Source organism: Thalassophryne amazonica, chromosome 4 (assembly GCF_902500255.1).
Source record: "Thalassophryne amazonica chromosome 4, fThaAma1.1, whole genome shotgun sequence".
Classification (NCBI taxonomy): domain Eukaryota; kingdom Metazoa; phylum Chordata; class Actinopteri; order Batrachoidiformes; family Batrachoididae; genus Thalassophryne; species Thalassophryne amazonica.
Window position 1 is genome coordinate 44,259,584 of NC_047106.1, and position 23,635 is coordinate 44,283,218.

Genomic DNA, 23,635 nt, shown 5'->3' on the forward strand with positions numbered 1-23,635 from the left:
ACCTATGAAATAAACTATTAAATATGGGGAGACTATATGGTTCTGTTCTGGGTCCACTGCCATTTTCTCTTTATGTATCACCTCTTTGTCAGATTATATGTACCCATCAGATTGGCTTCCACTGTTGTACTGATGAGCTAGATATTTACATGACTGTTGTATGTAGGTGATGTCTCACATATTGCAAAATTAAAGGTTTGTCTAGTTGGATGTCTTAGCTTTTTTCTTGTTTGTTTGTTTGTTTTTTTAACTCTTGACTTCAGAGGAAACAGAGATGATTGCTGTTGGTCCTGCCACACAGAGACAGCTTTATGATCAAATGATGACACGTGAAAAAGCGAAAAAAAAAATCTTTTTGATCCAACATTGTCCTTTAAAAGCGCTTTACAAATAATTTTATTATTATTAATACTAGACCTGCAGCCTGTCCAGGATTTATCTTGTAAATTGTAAATATAAATTATCCTAGGCAAAAACTAGGAGATCTTATAAGATTACAACCAGTTTGCCTTCACTTCATTGGCTTCTTGTGAACCCAAGGGCACATTTTCAGGATTGGTTGTTGAATTATTAGGCTCTGAATGGTCACACACTCACCTATCTTGCAGAACTCGTTAAGCCTTACACGTATGTGCATTCTCTTGCTCTGGGGTCTGAGGGCATAGACTTGCTTGTTCACTCCATTTTAAAAAGAGGCTGACATGCTTTAGAGCCTTTGCATATCACGCACCTACTGAATGTAATGATTTGTTGCTTTATACTCAAAAGTCCACCTCTGCTGATTATTTTATAGCTGAAAACATTAATTTTCTGTTGCTTATAATTGGTTGTGGTTTTACTTCAATTGAACTATATTTGTTGGTATGAATAATATGGTTTAATGTGTTCTCACTGTTTTAGTTGCTTAGTGGTTAGCATTGTTGGGTCACAGCAAGAATGTCCCAAGTTCACTTCCAACCTGGCCCTTTCTGTGTGGAGTTTGCATGTTCTCCCTCAACTTCCTCCCACTTCCAAAGACATGTAGGTTAGATGAAATGGTGACTCCAAATTGACTGCGGGTGTGAGTGAGAGTGTGAACGTGTTTCCCAGTTAATACAAGTTGGTCTGCGATAGATTGGCAGCCTGTTCAGAGTGTACCACGAACCCCCTCCCCACCCCACCCCCAAACCCACCCATGGCCATTAACTGGAAGAAGTGGGTTCAGAAAATGGATGGATAGATCATGGAAAGCACTTACAAATGTTTTGCCTGAGTGCTATAAAAATAAAATTGTCATTCTTAAAGTTGAGACACTTTTATGGTTGTGAGAAACATCTCAAATGGCATGAAGCTCCACAGGCTGGAAGGACACACTTGAGAAACTGTTGAAATTATTTTGAGCTGAAAACACTTTAAGAGTGTGTTTCATAGACTTGAGGTAATGATATAAAATTAGAGGAAAAACAGCAGTCTTTTTTGTGGCAGCTCCACTTTAGGACTGAAGATTCCTAAATGAGGTCTGGAGAGTGACACAAGTCACAGTTAAATGTACATATTGGGATGAACTTATTTTATGAAAAACTGAACAAATACTGAGCAGCATGGTGACTTAGTGATTAGCATAGCTGTCTCACAGCGAGAAGGTCTTCAATTTGCTTCTGACCTGGTCCTTTCTGTGTGGAGTTTGCAGGTTCTCCCCGTGCTTAAGTGGGTATCCTCCAGCTTCCTCCCATATCCAAAGACATGCAGGTTAGGTGAATTGGTGACTCCAAATCTACTTTAGGTGTTACGATGTATGTGTTTGGCTGTGCGACTGGCAGCCTGTCCACGGTGTATCCTTGCCCAATGACAGCTAGAATAGGCTCCAGCCCCGTGACCCTTAATTGGGATAAGCGGTTCTACAGAATGAATGAATGAACAAAAAAAATTATTAATTCTATAAAAAGCCAAGAGAGAATGTAAAACTTCCACCACAATGTCATACAACCCTAGGCAAAAACTTTATATTATTTTATATTACAACCCACAAAGGTTAAATTTCTGGTGATATAAACATGAAAGCATCCCCATATTTAGTGTTTCATATTTTTATTATTTGTAATCAAGAAGTATTAGTATTTGATTAATCGACAAAATATAATACAATCGACACATCTGAACGTTATGACTTGATAATTTAATCAATTTATAGACTGTTTCAGCTCTAAATGATAACTCAATCAATAATTAAAATTCAATCATGTATAACATAGTCCTAACAATTCTTTTGCAAAAATAAAAAAATCCTAGAGACAAACACAAATAGCTTGGATTCATCTAATCATCTCTCTCTTTATCGCTCCATTCCGCTCTGTCATTTCATCCATCAGACTATTGTTGTTTCTCTGCTGTTTTCTTCTTTCTTCTCATCCATCACTTCTCAACCCATCTCGATCCTCTCGCCCTGCTTATTTTCCTTCTGGATCTTTTCCTCACAGGATTAACATCTGCATTTCTTGCTGCAGTTTATCTTTTCATTCGATCTCTTTCTCTCTTAAACACTCTTGTTAGCTGCCGTTATCTCCTGCTGCATTTTTGTTGTGATCCATTGCATCTTTTGTGCAGTTGGCACATGGCCACTCTATGCACTACTACATAGTGCTTGAAAGGATAATTTTGCATCCACATAAAAATATATTTATTGTTGGTCAGAATCTTTCATCTAGTTTCATGAAAATTGGTCGGCAGGTTTTTTTTTGAGCATGATCTTTGCATACTTTTGCAGACACCATGGGAGGTGGAGAGTCAGACAGACTTACAAAAGAAAAAAACACATATTTACAAATAAATAAACCAACCAACCAGTGATGAGTGGAGGTTCATTTTCCCATAATGCCTTTTGGCATCTGTGTGTGTTAATGTTCAAACCTTCAGAATTAGCGTATTATTTTAAAATTAAAAGATATGTGTTATATTTTCACTTTGTAAACATTACAGAGTTAACATTAATGTAGATAAACTATCCGGATTAATTTAGTTTATGAATGGAACCATAAGTCAAACCTGCTTTGCTTTTCATGACTTTCACCACACATCTGGGGCACTATATGTTGAATGTAAATTACTTTTTTGTAGCAGCCTGGCAGCCAGGCCCCTTCTGTTGGGACAGGGTTGAGCTCAGCTCCTCACAGCTGCTTGACTGTTGTAAAACACGTAGCAGACAGGAAGCAACATGCAAAAACGTTAGCGGACTAAAAGTTAGCGGAAGCTAATTGGTCCGCTGAAAAGCTAATCTAATAACAAAAAAGATAGCTTCGCTAATTAGCAGTTAGCAGATTAGCGGAACTGTGCCCACCACTGGCGATCAGCACTGAGGCTGGTGCAGTTATCACAAAGCTAAAAATTATGTCTGGTGTATCACTTCCCTTTTGTATGTTGAAAGCAGTTGTTTCTTCGGGCTTTTGGTGGTACCGCCACAACCTCCAAAACTCTGAACCACCCTGGGTTCAGGATGGCAATCACCCAGTCAGACCAGTGGTCTATTCCCATCTCCCAAAAGCAGACAGCAATATGTCACAGACAGGTGACCTTTTCCAGTTACTGGAGTACTCAACTCTGAGTCAACTGTGCACTAAATTGTGCACTGGGAAATTTGCAACATGGCCAAAATATCATATTACCTCACAATGCATATGGTATACCTCATCACAGTCCTCGTAAGTAAGTATTCATTTAACATAAATCAATTCCAAAGGAATCCTACGAAGAGACTTGGTGCCAAAGACATCCAACTGTCATCTTAGGTAATTGATTAACAACTAACTGTCACTGCCATACAGGAAGACAGGAAGTGCCAGGACCACAAATACTCAGACCTTCCTTAACATGGAAAAATAAAGGCTTCACCAAACACCTCTGTCCAGCAACCCCATGACTCCATAAACTCTTCACAGGTGTCTCTCAATCCCACCAGAACCCAGAGATATGAATATCACTGCTGAGGTAAGTGAATGTCTCAACAATTCTACACTTTCACCATATAAAAAGGCACTTCTGAAAGCAGAGTACAGGAAGTCACTGAAAGCCTAAATCTTAGTTTCTATCCAGGACAACTGCAAACCCAGATGCTCTGCACACAGCTTCTGAAGTGCTGCAATCAGGGTATCCAAAGATTCCGCAAGGAATGCACCATCACTCACAAAGTCAATGTCAGTAAACCTTTCCTCACCAACAAGAGCAACTAAGCTACTGAATTCCACATCCCAGTCCATGCAGGTGGAATGCAACAGCTTTAATCATAGTGACAAACCAACCTATAAACAAACAGAAAGAGTTGAAAACATAATCCTTTGTGCAGGCAATAAAAATCCTCACCAGCTGGAAAGCTGGAACAAGTAAACTTTTTTCTTGATAAATGAAAAGTGATTAATCTATTATGAAAAATATCTGACTTATAGATTAATCAACATGTCTCGGCTTTAGTCCGAGGTGAGATAAATAGCAGAAGAGGGATGGGCAAAGGAGGGGGGGGAAGAGGACAAGAAAGGACAAGGAGAGAAAGTAGAGCAGGAGAAAAGGAGGAGGGAAGAGCAATAAGTTAAGTGGTTGTAATAATGTTCTGCCACTTGACAAGCTTCTGGCAAATACAACCTGCCTCACCCTCCCTTCCCATAACCCCTGTCCGCAGTCTTGGCAACAGCTTCTCTCTGCAACAGGCCCTCCTGGCAACAGTGCCCCGTCTCCTTGAGAGCAACAGGTTCCCACACAGAGGACACGGAGAGCTGGATGATGTAAAGCTCTGTGTGTGTGTGTGTAATAACTGTAGAGAGCCTTCCTGAGGGATAAGACGCAGAGGCCTGTGTGCTTCTGGTAAACCTGATATAAACATGATAGATAGGAATGGCACGGCAATGCGGTGGAGAGGAAATGTGTGTTTTGTCTGTTAAATGCAGAGAGACAGAGAGAGAGAGTGAGAGAGAGAGCGAGAGAGAGAGAGATTTGTCAGTCTGTGTGCGCCTATAAACCTGACGAAACGAGTGCCTGGCTGACATACAGCCTCTCGTTCGGCTGAGAGGATGAGATGTTAGTTGCTGTGGTAATGAGGAGGTGGCAGCAAGACAGAGTTTGTATGTGTGTATGCGCGCGTGTGTGTGTGTGTGTGTGTATATATATATACACACACACACACGTGTCACACCTGGTGGAAGATCAGTGCCTGGCTGATGTATCCCCAGCTGGAGGTGGGACTCAGGTAGTGAATCAGCAGGAGCCACACCAGCATGAAGGCGATGCTTGCCGAAGCATAGATGGCGTTGATCAAAAACATCATGATTGCGCAACCCACGATGCCCAATACGCAAGTGTGCCAGGTGAAGTAACGAAAGGTGGGCCTGTGAGAACAAGAACAGTTAGCATGGAAGTGATGAGATTTCGCAAAAATATTCACGTGTACAAATGTTTTGTTTTGCAAGTAAAACCTCTTATGGTGAAGTGCAGCGGGAAAAACAAGCAAGTGTGGCCACCAAGAACCTGCAATTCCATTTTATGTTATGGTCATTTTGCACATTAAACGACACCAATATGGACTAAAACAGGAGGTTCAGTAGTCCTCACCTGAATCTATCAAAATTTTTAAATTTCAGAACTGAACATGCAGTAGTTTTTACGGCGTTCCTGCACACCCACTAACTCACTTACTGACTCCATTAAACCTGTGCATACCCTGCTAATTGCTGGGAATAACCGTATGGTCAAATTGGCTGCAAATGAGGGCAAGAATCAATTTTCGTTTGTTGCTTGATGTGTGTTCCCAGCTCATGCTTACTTGGCGTTACTGTGCACAATGGCTATACTGTATTGGAAAGAAAAGCCTGGCACTGTCACTATGACCATTTCCTCCAAAGTTTCCTTCACTGAAGTAAAATGTGTGTCATGATGATACATCCTGTATTGCGATTTAGCTTGCCAATGCCTCAGTAAGATGCCTTGTAAATCACCTCAGAGGTATTATGTTGTTGTTGTTGTTGTTTGCTTTTCGGCTACCCTCATATGTACAGGGTCACTGCAGTGGATCCAGACCTGCAGTGCGAGTTGGCACAAGTTTTACACCAGAATCCTTTCCTAACACACATCTAGTTTTCCCAGAGAAACCTCCACAGCCCCTGGTCTTCTTAAGAAGTCTCCCATCTAAGTACTAACCAGAACCCTACTCTAACTCAGCAGCTGAGATCTGACAGAATCAGGCAAATGCAAAGCAGCTGCTCAGAGGCATTATTTGGTTACAAAAACAGGTTTTTAGATTTAAGTGTTGATTTCTCACTGATATTTATAAAATATAAGAATATTTTGTTTGAGCAACCAACCAACATGTTACCGGCGCATTGACATCACGCTACCTTCTCTCAGATTGGCAGGTGCCATGTTACATCACTCAGTATTTAGACAAAATAGACTTTTTATCCATTTTGTCCCAGCCTAGTTGTCAGCATAGAAAACATTTGTATCTTGTCGCTGTAAATGCCCACTGTGATTGAAAATTAATGGCAGCTGGTTGCTTTGACTCAGACTCTTGTAGCTCCTGTGAACAAGAGGTTAGGCAAAACATATATAATATTCAATCCTGTACCCGTGTGGAGCGCTTGTCAAAGAATGTCAGAAAGGGTCTCCACACTTTAATTTCTTCTCAGAACCCCTTAGTGTGTATGTGATATTTTCTAGCTTCAGATTAAACAGCACCTCCCTTATCCAGGGTACGTGAGCTCCCTCTGGTGGTACATTAAGACACCAAGATTTTTAATCACTGAAATAATATTTAACTACGTTTTTATCTTTAAAAAAACATACAAAAACGTATGTTTGTTTTTAATCAATCAATCAATCAACTTTTTTTTTATATAGCGCCAAATCACAACAAACAGTTGCCCCAAGGCGCTCTATATTGTAAGGCAAGGCCATACAATAATTATGAAAAACCCCAACGGTCAAAACGACCCCCTATGAGCAAGCACTTGGCTACAGTGGGAAGGAAAAACTCCCTTTTAACAGGAAGAAACCTCCAGCAGAACCAGGCTCAGGGAGGGGCAGTCTTCTGCTGAGACTGGTTGGGCTGAGGGAAAGAACCAGGAAAAAGACATGCTGTGGAGGGGGGCAGAGATCGATCACTAATGATTAAATGCAGAGTGATGCATACGGAGCAAAAAGAGAAAGAAACAGTGCATCATGGGAACCCCCCCACAGTCTACGTCTAAAGCAGCATAACCAAGGGATGGTCCAGGGTCACCTGATCCAGCCCTAACTATAAGCCTTAGCGAAAAGGAAAGTTTTAAGCCTAATCTTAAAAGTAGAGAGGGTATCTGTCTCCCTGATCTGAATTGGGAGCTGGTTCCACAGGAGAGGAGCCTGAAAGCTGAAGGCTCTGCCTCCCATTCTACTCTTACAAACCCTAGGAACTACAAGTAAGCCTGCAGTCTGAGAGCGAAGCGCTCTAATGGGGTAATATGGTACTACGAGGTCCCTAAGATAAGATGGGACCTGATTATTCAAAACCTTATAAGTAAGAAGAAGAATTTTAAATTCTATTCTAGAATTAACAGGAAGCCAATGAAGAGAGGCCAACATGGGTGAGATATGCTCTCTCCTGCTAGTCCCCGTCAGTACTCTAGCTGCAGCATTCTGAACCAACTGAAGGCTTTTTAGGGAACTTTTAGGACAACCTGATAATAATGAATTACAATAGTCCAGCCTAGAGGAAATAAATGCATGAATTAGTTTTTCAGCATCACTCTGAGACAAGACCTTTCTGATTTTAGAGATATTGCGTAAATGCAAAAAGGCAGTCCTACATATTTGTTTAATATGCGCTTTGAATGACATATCCTGATCAAAAATGACTCCAAGATTTCTCACAGTATTACTATTTAAGCGACATGCACAAATGGATCTGTGAACCACTTGGGCTCCCATTCAAACCACAGGTGAAATTTGTATACGAGTACAGACAGCAGACCGTGAACTTTAAAGTTTTTGCAGTTTAAAGGTATGAAGATGAATAGCAATGACCGGTGCGGACTGTGTTATATATGACTGTGTTATATGTGCTAACAGCAACTATACTGTAAACTAAAATGCATGATTGTTAGGAAAAAAACTAAAAGAAATGTGGATTAAACCTGTTTGTTTTTATTCCATTTCCTCCAGAGAAGATGTAGTCAGATGTAAAACATGGATAAAAATGTATGTTTCTTGCAGATTTAGTTTCTCAGTATTTCTGAAACTGAATTATTCTGTTGTTATTATACGGACTAGAGCAAGGATACCTGAACCAGGCCCAGTGGGACATGATGAGTTGGGCCGGGTTTGGACAAATAGTTTTAAATAATCAGCTTCGGATTGAGTCATGTCAGAACAAAAAAAGGGTCACTGCATGTACCATACATGTATGGCAATCTTTACTGAGCAAACTTATTTTTATGCTGTAATTAAGTCAGTTGCTTTATTTCAAATAAGGTTAAGGACACTGAATCTCTGCTGTAAGCCAAATGACGCAATGCTTCACAAGAATTAGACTTGACTAATACACGTTTCAGATACTGATCAATTTCTGCTTTAACAGATAAATGTGATGGAGAGCAATTATAAATTGGAAGAAATCTCCTACATACGTGTGAACCTGTTAACTGTACAAGGGGTGTCGCCGTGACACTTCTTCTTCTTTTGTTTAATGGCGGTTGGCAACTAAGTCACTGTTGGATTACTGCCACCACTGTACTGGAGTGTGGAACAGGAAGTAAATTATTCTCTGATTCACATTTTGTTTAATAACCCTGTCTGTTTCAGAAAAGAAAACAAATTTCCCCTGAACTTCTGTGCAAAATAGTCTGCAGATCTAATGTCAATTTATTGACAAGCTGATGGACCGATGCTGTGCATGCAAGAGCAATCAGTTCTTTACTGCCAAATAGAGTCCTGGATGCCACTGGATGTCACAGGCAGTCCACAACGAATGCAAAAACGCTTTAAGCCATCAACTTTAGTTTAAACTGATCTAAATCATAGTAATCCATACTGTTTTCTGCTATTTTGAGCTGTGCTTTGGGGTGACTATGTTGTGATTTGGTGTTATATAAATAAATAGAGTTTAATTGTGTTAATACTCGTATATACCTTAGAAACATGTATGTTATATTACATTAATGATTCCAATGCTTTGGCCCATGTTTGTACATTGTTGCATTTCTGCTGGGGGTTACATGAGGTTGGGAGTGATGACGGTCAGCACGTTTGCACTGGGTCAACATGTTCCTGATATCTACACAGTGACTCATTGTTCTTGTTAAGATATTTGTCTGGCCAAAAAGTACATCTTGTAAAAGGCTAGTGTCTTTCTTATTTTGTTATCATGTGAAAAGACATAACAACAGGCAGTGGTTCATCAGTTAAATCGCCAACCTAAGGTCTTGTTTTCACATCTTTCCGGTTTTTGACCTAGGTAGCACGCGGCCTACCATAACCCTTTTTTGATCACGTGCTAAGCACACACATGGAAGGACCACCACTTTATCGTTAATGATGTCAATAGATGTCTATAAAAACATCACTGTACGAGGTCTGTTAGAAAAGTATCCGACCTTATTATTTTTTTTCAAAAACCATATGGATTTGAATCACGTGTGATTGCGTCAGCCAAGCTTGAACCCTCGTGCGCATGCGTGAGTTTTTTCATGCCTGTCGGTTGCTTCATTCGCCTGTGAGCAGGCTTTGAGTGAGGTGTGGTCTACCCCTCTCGTCTATTTTTTATTGCGAATAAATGTCTGAACGATTTGGAGCTTTGCTGCATCAATTTTTTTCCAGAAACTGTAAGAGACCTCCAGGTGGACGCCGTTCAAAAAATGAATATGGCTTTCAGGGACGATTTTATGGGGATTTAACAGATTAAGGAGAGATCCAGACAGTTTAAAGACCGCCCACAACTGCTGAGAGCGCACGGTGTTGATGCACAATCACAATCGGATATTCACATTACTGGAAAGCAACCGGAATCCATCTGAAATCCACCTTTAAGCCATCCTGAGAGATCAACACCGAGGTGGTTTTGTGCCACGTCAAGAGCGGCACGGTGGCGCGTCCCTCGGCTTCTTTTTCCATGAAAAAAAAACAAAAACTCCTGTAACAGTGAAATGTGCCGTTCATTTCTACACTGGACACTGTCTTGATCCGGTATGTCCTCTGACTAGCACAGGAATTGTGAAAAGACGTGGACATCAGCACTTTTCCGGCACATTAAGATAGACGTGAGGAGGAGTTCGGCGCGTCGTGGTGCAGCCACTCGGCGCAAAGAAACGCCGTGATGAAGCCTCACGGGACATGTTCTGGCATGTCCAGCTCATGCACAATCACAATTGGATATTCACACGACTGGAAAGCAACCAGAATCCATCTGAAATCCACCTTTAAGCCGTCCTGTGAGACCAACACCGAGGTGGTTTTGTCCCGCGTAATGAACGGCTCCGTGGCACGTCCCTTGGCTTCTTCTTCCATGAAAAAAAAACTCCTGTAACGGTGGAATGTGCCGCAAAAAATGCTGATGTCCACATCTTCTGCCTTTTTGTGAAAGTCAGACGAGGTCCCGGATCAACAAAGCTTTCACGTTGGAAATGATCTGGTTGTTTGTGCAGGGTGTCAGCCTGTCCATCGGCGCTGGGAGCGCGCTGCGCTCTCAGCAGTTGTGGGCGGTCTTTAAACCGTCTGGATCACTCCTTAATCTGTTTAATCCCCATAAAATCGTCCCTGAAAGCCATATTAATTTTTCGAACAGTGTCCACCTGGAGGTCTCTTACAGTTTCTGGAAAACAATTGATGCAGCAAAGATCCAAATCGTTCATACATTTATTCGCAATAAAAAATAGACGAGAGGGGTAGACCACACCTCACTCAAAGCCTGCTCACAGGCGAATGAAGCAACCGACAGGCGTGAAAAAACTCACGCATGCGCACTAGGGTTCAAGCTTGGCTGACGCAATCACACGTGATTCAAATCCATATGGTTTTTGAAAAAATAATAAGGTCAGATACTTTTCTAACAGACCTCGTATACTCTGTTTGGGGACCTTTTCGGAACGAGCTCCTGCGTGACCTTTGAGGACCCAGATCTGTCTAATTTCCCAGGAATGCAAAAGTAAATTAATAAATAATTTTTTTTCTACTTAGAGTTTTTCTTTACCAGTCAGGACTGCATTATTTAAGAGCTGGGTTAACAATTTCATTATTTTAATTCCTGTTGTAATGGTGGTACATGGAAAACCAAATATTTTTAAGCTGGTACTCACTTTAAAAAGACTGTGAACCACTGCTGTCGACAGCAGATGTTCTCCCAGGACTCCTTCAGGTTGGGACAAAGCCAAAACATGTGGAATAGTGTTGCAACAGCAAGCTTATTTCTGTTACTATAGGTGGATATATTTTTGCTAATCCGTATTTGAAGCGGTAAACCCTATGCACCACTTGAAACTGGGGCAGAGAGTGCCTGGTGCAGTTGGAGGAGGAGTGAACCTTCTTCAAAATCTTATCCCAAGTCCTCTCCTCCACTGTTGCTGCTCCTCGTGCACATTCTGCTGTGCTCGAACAGTTTGAGCCCATTTCTTTTGCATCTCTCGCTGATGTTGTAAAACACATAAAATCTACAAGTTGTCCTTTTGATGTTGTTCCAGCTAAGGTGCTGAAGGAGGTTTTTAATACTGTTGGGGCGGGTCTCCTAACTTTTATCAATGCTTGTCTTAGATCAGGGTCTGTTCCAGCTGCTTTTAAACATGCTGTGGTTCGACCTCTTCTTAAAAAACCTCACCTGGACTCATCAGTTTTATCCAATTTTAGACCTGTCTCTCATCTGCCATTTCTATCTAAGGTTTTAGAAAAGGTTGTCTTTTTACAGTTACAATCATTTTTAGAAGACAATCTCATCCTTGAAAAATTCCAGTCTGGATTTAGATCGCGACACAGCACTGAGTCAGCACTTTTAAAAGTTCATAATGATATTACTCTGTCGGTGGATGCAGGGAATCCTGCTGTGCTGGTTCTGTTGGACCTCACAGCAGCCTTTGATACTGTGGATCACACAGTACTTGTTTCCCGGTTGGAACATTTTATTGGCATTCATGGTACTGCACTTGAGTGGTTTAGATCATATTTGGCTGAAAGGAGCTTTTCTGTCATGATTGGGGACCTTTCCTCATCAACTGCTCCTCTGTGCTGTGGAGTGCAGCAGGGATCTGTCCTTGGGCCGATTCTATTTTCTTTGTACATTCTGCCATTGGGGTCAATTATAACCCAGCACAATTTGTCCTTTCATTGTTATGCAGATGATCTGCAAATCTATCTGCCTGTGAGGACTAATGGGAGTGATGCTTTGTCATCATTATTTAATTGTATTCGTGATGTAAAGCAGTGGCTGTCCCGAAACTTCCTTTACCTGAATGATGGTAAAACTGAGATCATGGTGTTTGAGCGCACTGGCATACCAAATGTGGTAACACCAAATTTTGGTGCTTTGGCTAACTATGTAAAACCAGCTGTCAAGAATTTGGGAGTGATATTTGACAGCTGTTTGAGGTTCGATCAACAGATAAATTCTGTTGTCAAAGCTAGTTTTTTCCAACTTCGCCTCTTGGCTAAAATAAAGCACTTTCTCAGTAGACGTGATCTTGAGACGGCCATTCATGCTTTCATCAGCTCCAGACTTGATTATTGTAATGCACTTTATGCGGGCATTAATCAGTCGTCTCTTGCGCGTCTCCAGTTGGTGCAGAATGCTGCTGCTCGTCTTTTGACAAACACTTCTAGACGTGAGCATATTGCGCCCATCCTATACTCACTCCACTGGCTTCCAGTTCGTTTTAGAATTGATTTTAAAATTTTAATGTTTGTTTTTAAAGCTATTTATGGCCTTGCACCTCCCTACTTGTCTGAAATTTTAACTTTGCGCACCTACAGTAGGACGTTAAGGGCGTCTGGCCAGCTTTACTTAGATGTTCCAAGGTCAAGATATAAACGCTGGGGTGATCATGCTTTCGCGGTAGCTGGCCCCAGACTGTGGAATGAGCTACCTCTTGAGTTACGTACTATTCCTGACCTAGCACTTTTTAAATCTAAGTTAAAGACTTATTTATTTAAACTGGCTTTTAACACTTAGTGGGGAGGTGACATGTTCTGTTATTTTTATGTTCTTTTTTTATGTGTTGTTTTAAAATTTTATTTTATATGTGTTTTATTTTGTAAATTTGTGTTTTTAATGTTAAGCACTTTGGACACCAGTCGGTGCTGTAAAGCGCTTTATAAATAAATGTTGATTGATTGATTGATTGTTATTTGTAAATCTTGTTCCTGTGTCTTCCTAATACCAGTCAAGGAAAGACTGTTTAAAGAAAAACCCATAATGTAGTGAAAGTGCTTGATTGCTTTAGTTATTTTTCAAAACTAAGAACACTGAATATATCTTAAACTTTATTCAATATATATCAATCATGAAGAAATACAAGTACCTCTGCAGCAGATGTAGGCTTCTGTGGCTGTGATTGGAGAAATTGGATGCTACAACATTAACTGTTAACATTTAACTAAGAGGCCAAAAAAAACAAAAAACATGGATGCACAGCAATCTAAATAGTGGCATCTCATTGATTATGTCATCACCCACCAATGTGACAGTTATGACATTCTCATTACTAGGGCAATGAGTGACTGTTGGATGGCCCACAGACTTGTAAGAGTCAAGCTCAACATCTGCATAGTCCCTTCTCTGCACCACAAACCTTCAAAGCTCACCAGACGCTCTTAACAGAACTAAACTCCTCTCAGCCAAACAGCAACATGAATTCCAAACCAGACATGATGACAAGACTCTAACTCATGGAATTGGTTTAAAGAAGCCATCACAAAGCTAAAACAGTACTTGGTCCAAAAACAAAGCTTCACCAAGCCTGGTTTGACGGAAACAATGAGGCTGTGCAAACCCTCCAGGACACAAGAAAAACTCTGACTGACTAAACCATCCAAACTTCTCCTTATGACATGAGAGACACAAAGAGTGTCAGACTAGGGAACAAAGAAAGCTGTGTAACATGCAAGACAGATGGTGGGAGCAAAAACCAGAGAAAGTGCAGCACTATGCAGACACCAGTAACTCTAAAATGCTATCTAGTGACATCCAGGCAATCTACGACCCTTCTGGAGGAGAGCAGCTCCCTTGTTCTCAGCTGATGATTTGACCATCATCAAAGACAAGGACGGAATCAAGAAAAGATGGCAGGAACACTTCAACCAACTTCTTAACTGGCCATCTACAACTGATCAGGCATCTCGACAGCAGATACCCTACAACAGGTATCTGTTAGGAGTTGATTGGCTGTGCACCTGAATTAGCAAATCAGCTTGTGGCAGAGCAGAAAGAGATGGAAAATGTGCAGGCTCAGGGGTCCTTGAGGACTAGATTGAGAACCCCTGCCCTAGAAGTCACTTTAGGAGGGCCTTGACCTTCAATCCAGTGGGGATGAGGTCAAGATGGCCATAAAGCAGTTGAATTATACCAGTGTCCCAGGAAAAGATGAAATCCCTGCAGATGGAGCCACATGTGCTCCTACATCCCTGAGGACACAGATGTCATCATTGAAAACCAATGGACTGCCAAGAGCTAATACAAAAACATCTACATATTCTGATTAAAAATACATAATCATTTAAAAAACACAAGTTACAAAAATAAAGCAATATATCGAGTTCCATAACCAAAATCTGTTATAAGAAGTCTTGAGATCATATGCCACTTCATGTTCTTTGTTGCAGTTACAATGTTTAGTGTTGAAATTGATTTATTTCAGTGATTCAGACAGACTAATTCCTCATTCCCTTCATTAACACCTGTCATGCTTTCAACTGACTGGGCTGGAACAAAAGTATGCTGTGAAACCATTAAAAAAAGTTACTGATGGAACTGACAACTTTTGCAACAATAATGACATTTAAATATGTTCAGAAAAAGAAGAAACATACCAAGCTAAAAATCCTACAGCACAACATGATGGCTTAGTTATTAGCACTGTTGCCTAAAGGTCACAAGTTCCCTTCTGACCTGGTCCTTTCTGTGCGGAGTTTGCATGTTCTCCCTCTCTTTGCGTGGATTCCTCCCACTTCCAAAGACATGCGGGTTACATAGATTGGAAACTTTAAATTGACCGTAGGTAAAAGTGAGAGTGTGTATGTGTTTGCCTATATGTGGCCCTGTGATGGACTGGCAGACGATCAGGAGTGTCCACCGCATCTCACCCCGTGACCGCTGGGATAGGTTCCAGCACCCCGTGACTGTAATTGTAATAAGCAGGTATAGAAAATGAATGAATGAAAAAAGAAACATTTTCCACATAAAATGTCTGTTCCTATGTGTCGGTAGGTAGGTAGATAGCTAGACAGCTAGACAGACAGATAGATACACACCGTATCTAGTCTATTAAATGCCCAGGGGCCTGCAATTTTTGAAAAGGGGGGCAGTGCGATACTTGGGAATCGCACTACCTGAGTCAGACATCGTCCTCCCGGAGTCGGATATGGAGGAAAGTGAAGATGACACTGAGACTTCATCATCATCATCAATTTTATTTATATAGCGCCAAATCACAACAAACAGTTGCCCCAAGGCGCTTTATATTGTAAGGCAAGGCCATACAATAATTACGTAAAAACCCCAACAGTCAAAATGACCCCTTGTGAGCAAGCACTTGGCGACAGTGGGAAGGAAAAACTCCCTTTAACAGGAAGAAACCTCCAGCAGAACCAGGCTCAGGGAGGGGCAGTCTTCTGCTGGGACTGGTTGGGGCTGAGGGAGAGAACCAAGAAAAAGACATGCTGTGGAGGGGAGCAGAGATCAATCACTAATGATTAAATGCAGAGTGGTGCATACAGAGCAAAAAGAGAAAGAAACAGTGCATCATGGGAACCCCCCAGCAGTCTAAGTCTATAGCAGCATAACTAAGGGATGGTTCAGGGTCACCTGATCCAGCCATAACTATAAGCTTTAGCAAAAAGGAAAGTTTTAAGCCTAATCTTAAAAGTAGAGAGGGTGTCTGTCTCCCTGATCCGAATTGGGAGCTGGTTCCACAGGACAGGAGCCTGAAAGCTGAAGGCTCTGCCTCCCATTCTACTCTTACAAACCCTAGGAACTACAAGTAAGCCTGCAGTCTGAGAGCGAAGCGCTCTATTGGGGTGATATGGTACTATGAGGTCCCTAAGATAAGATGGGACCTGATTATTCAAAACCTTATAAATTAACAGGAAGCCAATGAAGAGAGGCCAATATGGGTGAGATATGCTCTCTCCTTCTAGTCCCCGTTAGTACTCTAGCTGCAGCATTTTGAATTAACTGAAGGCTTTTCAGGGAACTTTTAGGACAACCTGATAATAATGAATTACAATAGTCCAGCCTAGAGGAAATAAATGCATGAATTAGTTTTTCAGCATCACTCTGAGACAAGACCTTTCTAATTTCAGAGATATTGCGTAAATGCAAAAAAGCAGTCCTACATATTTGTTTAATATGCACTTTGAATGACATATCCTGATCAAAAATGACTCCAAGATTTCTCACAGTATTACTAGAGGTCAGGGTAATGCCATCCAGAGTAAGGATCTGGTTAGACACCATGTTTCTAAGATTTGTGGGGCCAAGTACAATAACTTCAGTTTTATCTGAGTTTAAAAGCAGGAAATTAGAGGTCATCCATGTCTTTATGTCTGTAAGACAATCCTGCAGTTTAGCTAATTGGTGTGTGTCCTCTGGCTTCATGGATAGATAAAGCTGGGTATCATCTGCGTAACAATGAAAATTTAAGCAATGCCGTCTAATAATACTGCCTAAGGGAAGCATGTATAAAGTGAATAAAATTGGTCCTAGCACAGAACCTTGTGGAACTCCATAATTAACCTTAGTCTGTGAAGAAGATTCCCCATTTACATGAACAAATTGTAATCTATTAGATAAATATGATTCAAACCACCGCAGCGCAGTGCCTTTAATACCTATGGCATGCTCTAATCTCTGTAATAAAATTTTATGGTCAACAGTATCAAAAGCAGCACTGAGGTCTAACAGAACAAGCACAGAGATTAGTCCACTGTCTGAGGCCATAAGAAGATCATTTGTAACCTTCACTAATGCTGTTTCTGTACTATGATGAATTCTAAAACCTGACTGAAACTCTTCAAATAGACCATTCCTCTGCAGATGATCAGTTAGCTGTTTTAAAACTACCCTTTCAAGAATTTTTGAGAGAAAAGGAAGGTTGGAGATTGGCCTATAATTAGCTAAGATAGCTGGGTCAAGTGATGGCTTTTTAAGTAATGGTTTAATTACTGCCACCTTAAAAGCCTGTGGTACATAGCCAACTAATAAAGATAGATTGATCATATTTAAGATCGAAGCATTAAATAATGGTAGGGCTTCCTTGAGCAGCCTGGTAGGAATGGGGTCTAATAGACATGTTGATGGTACGGATGAAGTAACTAATGAAAATAACTCCGACAGAACAATCGGAGAGAAAGAGTCTAACCAAATACCGGCATCACTGAAAGCAGCCAAAGATAACGATACATCTTTGGGATGGTTATGAGTAATTTTTTCTCTAATAGTCAAAATTTTATTAGCAAAGAAAGTCATGAAGTCATTACTAGTTAAACTTAAAGGAATACTCGGCTCAATAGAGCTCTGACTCTTTGTCAGCCTGGCTACAGTGCTGAAAAGAAACCTGGGGTTGTTCTTATTTTCTTCAATTAGTGATGAGTAGTAAGATGTCCTAGCTGTTGTGAAAGTGTAGTGACCCACAACAGGGGGCGCAAATGAACGGCCAATAGATGAGCCAAAAAGTAACAATTTAATGTTGTGAAACGTGCACAACGAAATGCAGACAATCTCAGAATATAATTACAGTCAAATCACAAAGGTGACATGTGGGCAGGCTCGAGGATAGAAGACGTCTGTCCTGAGAAGAGCCGGAACCACACAATTTCCGCTGCCACAGAACCCGGTGAATACTGGAGCCGCCAAGTCGCGAATTCCCAGGTGATCACCGTGCCCAACTGTCGGATCTGGTACTGCTGGCGAGAACAAAGACAGTCAAGTGTGGGTGTGTGTACACCCAGTAACAACAACGGTGGGAATGCCACCTCCACCTCTCACTCAATATTCAGTAGAGTACCGCAGTGATTCCTCAGAGGAAAAGAGTGCCGTCCTGCACTCACTCAGCTTCCACAGAAAAAGGAACCGGTACTCCTGCAAACACTCACAATATACAGATATATTGCAAAAGAAACGGCTGAGGATATTACCTCCAAGGAAGTACGATATCTCGGCAACGAGGTGGAGATGACGTCTGGTCTTTATGGAGTGCGATGATGAAGAATGTGTGACAGCTGTCAGGAATTAATGAGTGACAGCTGTCACTCCCGGCTGTGTCCGTGGCGGCAGCGCCCTCTCGTGCCTGAATCCCGCACTTCAGGCAGGGCGCCCTTTGGTGGTGGGCCAGCAGTACATCCTCTTCTGGCGGCCCACACAACACTAGCTTTACGGAGGGCTTTTTTATAGAGCAACAGACTCTTTTTCCAGGCTGAGTGAAGATCTTCTAAATTAGTGAGACGCCATTACCTCTCCAACTTACGGGTTATCTGCTTTAAGCTGCGAGTTTGTGAGTTATACCACGGAGTCAGGCACTTCTGATTTAAAGCTCTCTTTTTCAGAGGAGCTACAGCATCCAAAGTTGTCTTCAATGAGGATGTAAAACTATTGACGAGATACTCTATCTCACTTACAGAGTTTAGGTAGCTACTCTGCACTGTGTTGGTATATGGCATTAGAGAACATAAAGAAGGAATCATATCCTTAAACCTAGTTACAGCGCTTTCTGAAAGACTTCTAGTGTAATGAAACTTATTCCCCACTGCTGGGTAGTCCATCAGAGTAAATGTAAATGTTATTAAGAAATGATCAGACAGAAGGGAGTTTTCAGGGAATACTGTTAAGTCTTCAATTTCCATACCATAAGTCAGAACAAGATCTAAGATATGATTAAAGTGGTGGGTGGACTCATTTACATTTTGATTAATTAATAAGCTGGAATGGAAGATTGCTGCTAACCCTCCGCCTCGGCCCATGCTACGAGCATTCTGGCAGTTAGTGTGACTCGGGGGTGTTGACTCATTTAAACTAACATATTCATCCTGCTGTAACCAGGTTTCTGTAAGGCAGAATAAATCAATATGTTGATCAATTATTATATCATTTACTAACAGGGACTTAGAAGAGAGAGACCTAATGTTTAATAGACCACATTTAACTGTTTTAGTCTGTGGTGCAGTTGAAGGTGCTATATTATTTTTTCTTTTGAGTTTTTATGCTTAAATAGATTTTTGCTGGTTATTGGTGGTCTGGGAGCAGGCACCGTCTCTACGGGGATGGGGTAATGAGGGGATGGCAGGGGGAGAGAAGCTGCAGAGAGGTGTGTAAGACTACAACTCTGCTTCCTGGTCCCAACCCTGGATAGTCACGGTTTGGAGGATTTAAGAAAATTGGCCAGATTTCTAGAAATGAGAGCTGCTCCATTCAAAGTGGGATGGATGCCGTCTCTCCTAACAAGACCAGGTTTTCCCCAGAAGCTTTGCCAATTATCTATGAAGCCCACCTCATTTTTTTGGACACCACTCAGACAGCCAGCAATTCAAGGAGAACATGCAGCTAAACATGTCACTCCCGGTCCGATTGGGGAGGGGCCCAGAGAAAACTACAGAGTCCGACATTGTTTTTGCAAAGTTACACACCGATTCAATGTTAATTTTAGTGACCTCCGATTGGCGTAACCGGGTGTCATTACTGCCGACGTGAATTACAATCTTACCAAATTTACGCTTAGCCTTAGCCAGCAGTTTCAAATTTCCTTCAATGTCGCCTGCTCTGGCCCCCGGAAGACAATTGACTATGGTTGCTGGTGTCGCTAACTTCACATTTCTCAAAACAGAGTCGCCAATAACCAGAGTTTGTTCCTCGGCGGGTGTGTCGCCAAGTGGGGAAAAACGGCTAGAAATGTGAACAGGTTGGCGGTGTACACGGGGCTTCTATTTAGGGTACGCTTCCTCCTCACAGTCACCCAGTCGGCCTGCTTTCCCGGCTGCTCGGGATCTGCCAGAGGGAAACTAACGGCGGCTAAGCTACCTTGGTCCGCACCGACTACAGGGGCCTGGCTAGATGTAGAATTTTCCACGGTGCGGAGCCGAGTCTCCAATTCGCCCAGCCTGGCCTCCAAAGCTACGAATAAGCTACACTTATTACAAGTACCATTACTGCTAAAGAAGGCCGAGGAATAACTAAACATTTCACACCCAGAGCAGAAAAGTGCGGGAGAGACAGGAGAAGCCGCCATGCTAAACCGGCTAAGAGCTAGTAGCTGTGCTAAGCTAGCGGAGTCCTAAAAACACACAAAGTGAATAATGTGTAAATAATTTAGAGGTGATTCAGCAGAGGGAGTGCTTTAGTTAAGGCACGTGAAGATTACACTGTGAAGCAAATCATTATCTAGGTAACTAGATCAATCTAACTGCGCAGATTAAACAGCTAACAGATACAGCAAAACACCGCTGTGCTCCGGAACAGGAAGTGATACAATACCGCAGTGACAGTCCTAGACACTAGCCACAAATTGTGAACTTCATGGAACACTTATGTTTTGCCATGGCAGTGGGGTAGGACCATCTCATTTTACTGTTCTCTCAGGAATTCACAATTGGCGAAAAAAATCAGGGTGGGCGTTTAATAGGAAGGGGAGCTTTAATAGAGTAAACACGGTGTACACACACACACACACACACACACACACACACACACACACACACACACACACACACACACACACACACACACACACACACACACACACACACACACATATATGTATATATACACGGCTGAATAGATCCTTGTCATTTGATTCTTGGTTTGTATGTCACGTGATATGGCTTATTCATACCATTTGCCACTGTGTTCCATTTAACGTGCAATTTTAGTTCTATTTAGCGTGCAATTTTGGTACTATGCATTTCATGCTATTGCATGCTTTGCATGCTCTGTCACTAGTGGTGACAGCTTTTAGCTTAAAACAAACATGGTAGGAGCTTATTGACGCTGCTCATTTTTGTAACACAAAAAATGCTGGTTTGGCTTTAACGATCATTAATTAAACAAGCCTGGAGCTGTTTGAAAATGCATAATTCATGATGTTTTTCATCCAGATTTTAATGTTCAATGGGCAGATATGAAAATGAATGCATTAGTTTGTATGTATTACGTAGATACTGCGGGAACAGGCCCACTGATGACATGAGGAATGCTGGATGACTCCTGCCTGTGGAATAAACGCCTGCATGAACTTCTCATCAAAAGCATCTTCTTTTGTTATGTTACCTTGTTTTGATTTTGTGTGTTTTGTTTCTTCTGTTTTGCAAAACTTTAGAAAAAAACTTGTAACTGTTAGAATGGCCTAAAGGTCCATCACATGGCACTTAACGAAGGGCAATAAAGCGCAAACGAAACATTAAATCTGAACTTTCGGTGGCATCGTTTAACCTTCACGCAGCTTCATTCCTGCAGCTGGCGTTTTGTCAGGATTTTTAAATTGTTACAAAATTTGAACAAATGCCGCCGAACACCTCAATTAGTCCATATTCTGTTTTGCTGTCATTCTTGACCGTTGTTATCGTTTGATTAGTTTTTGTAACATTAGCATTTAGTTCTTTGTTTGACCATCTGAATGTTTTCATACAGTGCAGAAGCCAGTTTCTGAGCGCTGCTGCTGTGTTCATGTACCATCGGAAATTACAGGGCAAACTCAGCCTGTTTGTTTGGATTTTTTTTTTATCTGAGTGGGGGTCAGCTTCACTGGGCTCAGGCACCTTATACTGTACAGGCCAGAATTAATCTTTTGTGATAAATTATTTTACCAAAAATTAAATGAAAACCATGTTCTTGCCACAAACAACTGCTGAATTTGAAACAACAAAAAAGTTGTGTAATTTCCGACCGTACTTAAACGCAGCAGCAGCAATCACCACCTGCGTACACTTATTATTTTTTATTAAATATAACAAAATGAGTGTAGGCATGACAACCCAGCCCTTATGTACATGTGGCAACAGGTAGATGATTCAGATGATTATACAACCCCTGGCAAAAATTATGGAATCACCGGCCTCGGAGGATGTTCATTCAGTTGTTTAATTTTGGAGAAAAAAAGCAGATCACAGACATGACACAAAACTAAAAAAAATTGTGGCAGTCAGTAACGGTTATTTTTTTAGACCAAGCAGAGGGAAAAAAAAAAATATGGACTCACTCAATTCTGAGGAATAAATTATGGAATCACCCTCTAAATTTTCATCCCCAAAACTAACACCTGCGTCAAATCAGATCTGCTCGTTAGTCTGCATCTAAAAAGGAGTGATCACACCTTGGAGAGCTGTTGCACCAAGTGGACTGACATGAATCATGGCTCCAACACGAGAGATGTCAATTGAAACTAATGAGAGGATTATCAAACTCTTACAAGAGGGTAAATCATCATGCAATGTTGCAAAAGATGTTGGTTGTTCACAGTCAGCTGTGTCTAAACTCTGGACCAAATACTAACAACATGGGAAGGTTGTTAAAGGCAAACATACTGGTAGACCAAGGAAGACATCAAAGCGTCAAGACAGAAAACTTAAAGCAATATGCCTCAAAAATCGAAAATGCACAACAAAACAAATGAGGAACGAATGGGAGGAAACTGGAGTCAACGTCTGTGACCAAACTGTAAGAAACCGCCTAAAGGAAATGGGATTTACATACAGAAAAGCTAAACGAAAGCCATCATTAACACGTAAACAGAAAAAAACAAGGTTACAATGGGCTAAGGAAAAGCAATCGTGGACTGTGGATGACTGGATGAAAGTCATATTCAGTGATGAATCTCGAATCTGCATTGGGCAAGGTGATGATGCTGGAACTTTTGTTTGGTGCCGTTCCAATGAGATTTATAAAGATGACTTCCTGAACAGAACATGTAAATTTCCACAGTCATTGATGATATGGGGCTGCATGTCAGGTAAAGGCACTGGGGAGATGGCTGTCATTACATCATCAATAAATGCACAAGTTTACGTTGATATTTTGGACACTTTTCTTATCCCATCAATTGAAAGGATGTTTGGGGATGATGAAATCATTTTTCAAGATGATAATGCATCTTGCCATAGAGCAAAAACTGTGAAAACATTCCTTGCAAAAAGACACATAGGGTCAATGTCATGGCCTGCAAATAGTCCGGATCTTAATCCAATTGAAAATCTTTGGTGGAAGTTGAAGAAAATGGTCCATGACAAGGCTCCAACTTGCAAAGCTGATCTGGCAACAGCAATCAGAGAAAGTTGGAGCCAGATTGATGAAGAGTACTGTTTGTCACTCATTAAGTCCATGCCTCAGAGACTGCAAGCTGTTATAAAAGCCAGAGGTGGTGCAACAAAATACTAGTGATGTGTTGGAGCGTTGTTTTGTTTTTCATGATTCCATCTTTTTTTTTTACTCAGAATTGAGTGATTCCATATTTTTTTTCCCTCTGCT

General features: G+C 41.3%; 1 protein-coding gene across 2 annotated transcripts in view; it reads right to left on the minus strand.

The window, feature by feature from the left end:
• zgc:153039 (uncharacterized protein LOC767698 homolog) overlaps window positions 1-23,635 on the minus strand; it is a 205,526-nt gene that overhangs the window by 27,963 nt on the left and 153,928 nt on the right. For both annotated transcript variants that reach the window (XM_034167797.1, XM_034167798.1), the window contains exon 10: window positions 5,156-5,348. In XM_034167797.1, the coding sequence (XP_034023688.1) occupies window positions 5,156-5,348 (193 nt within the window). The remainder of the gene's footprint in view (window positions 1-5,155; window positions 5,349-23,635) is intronic.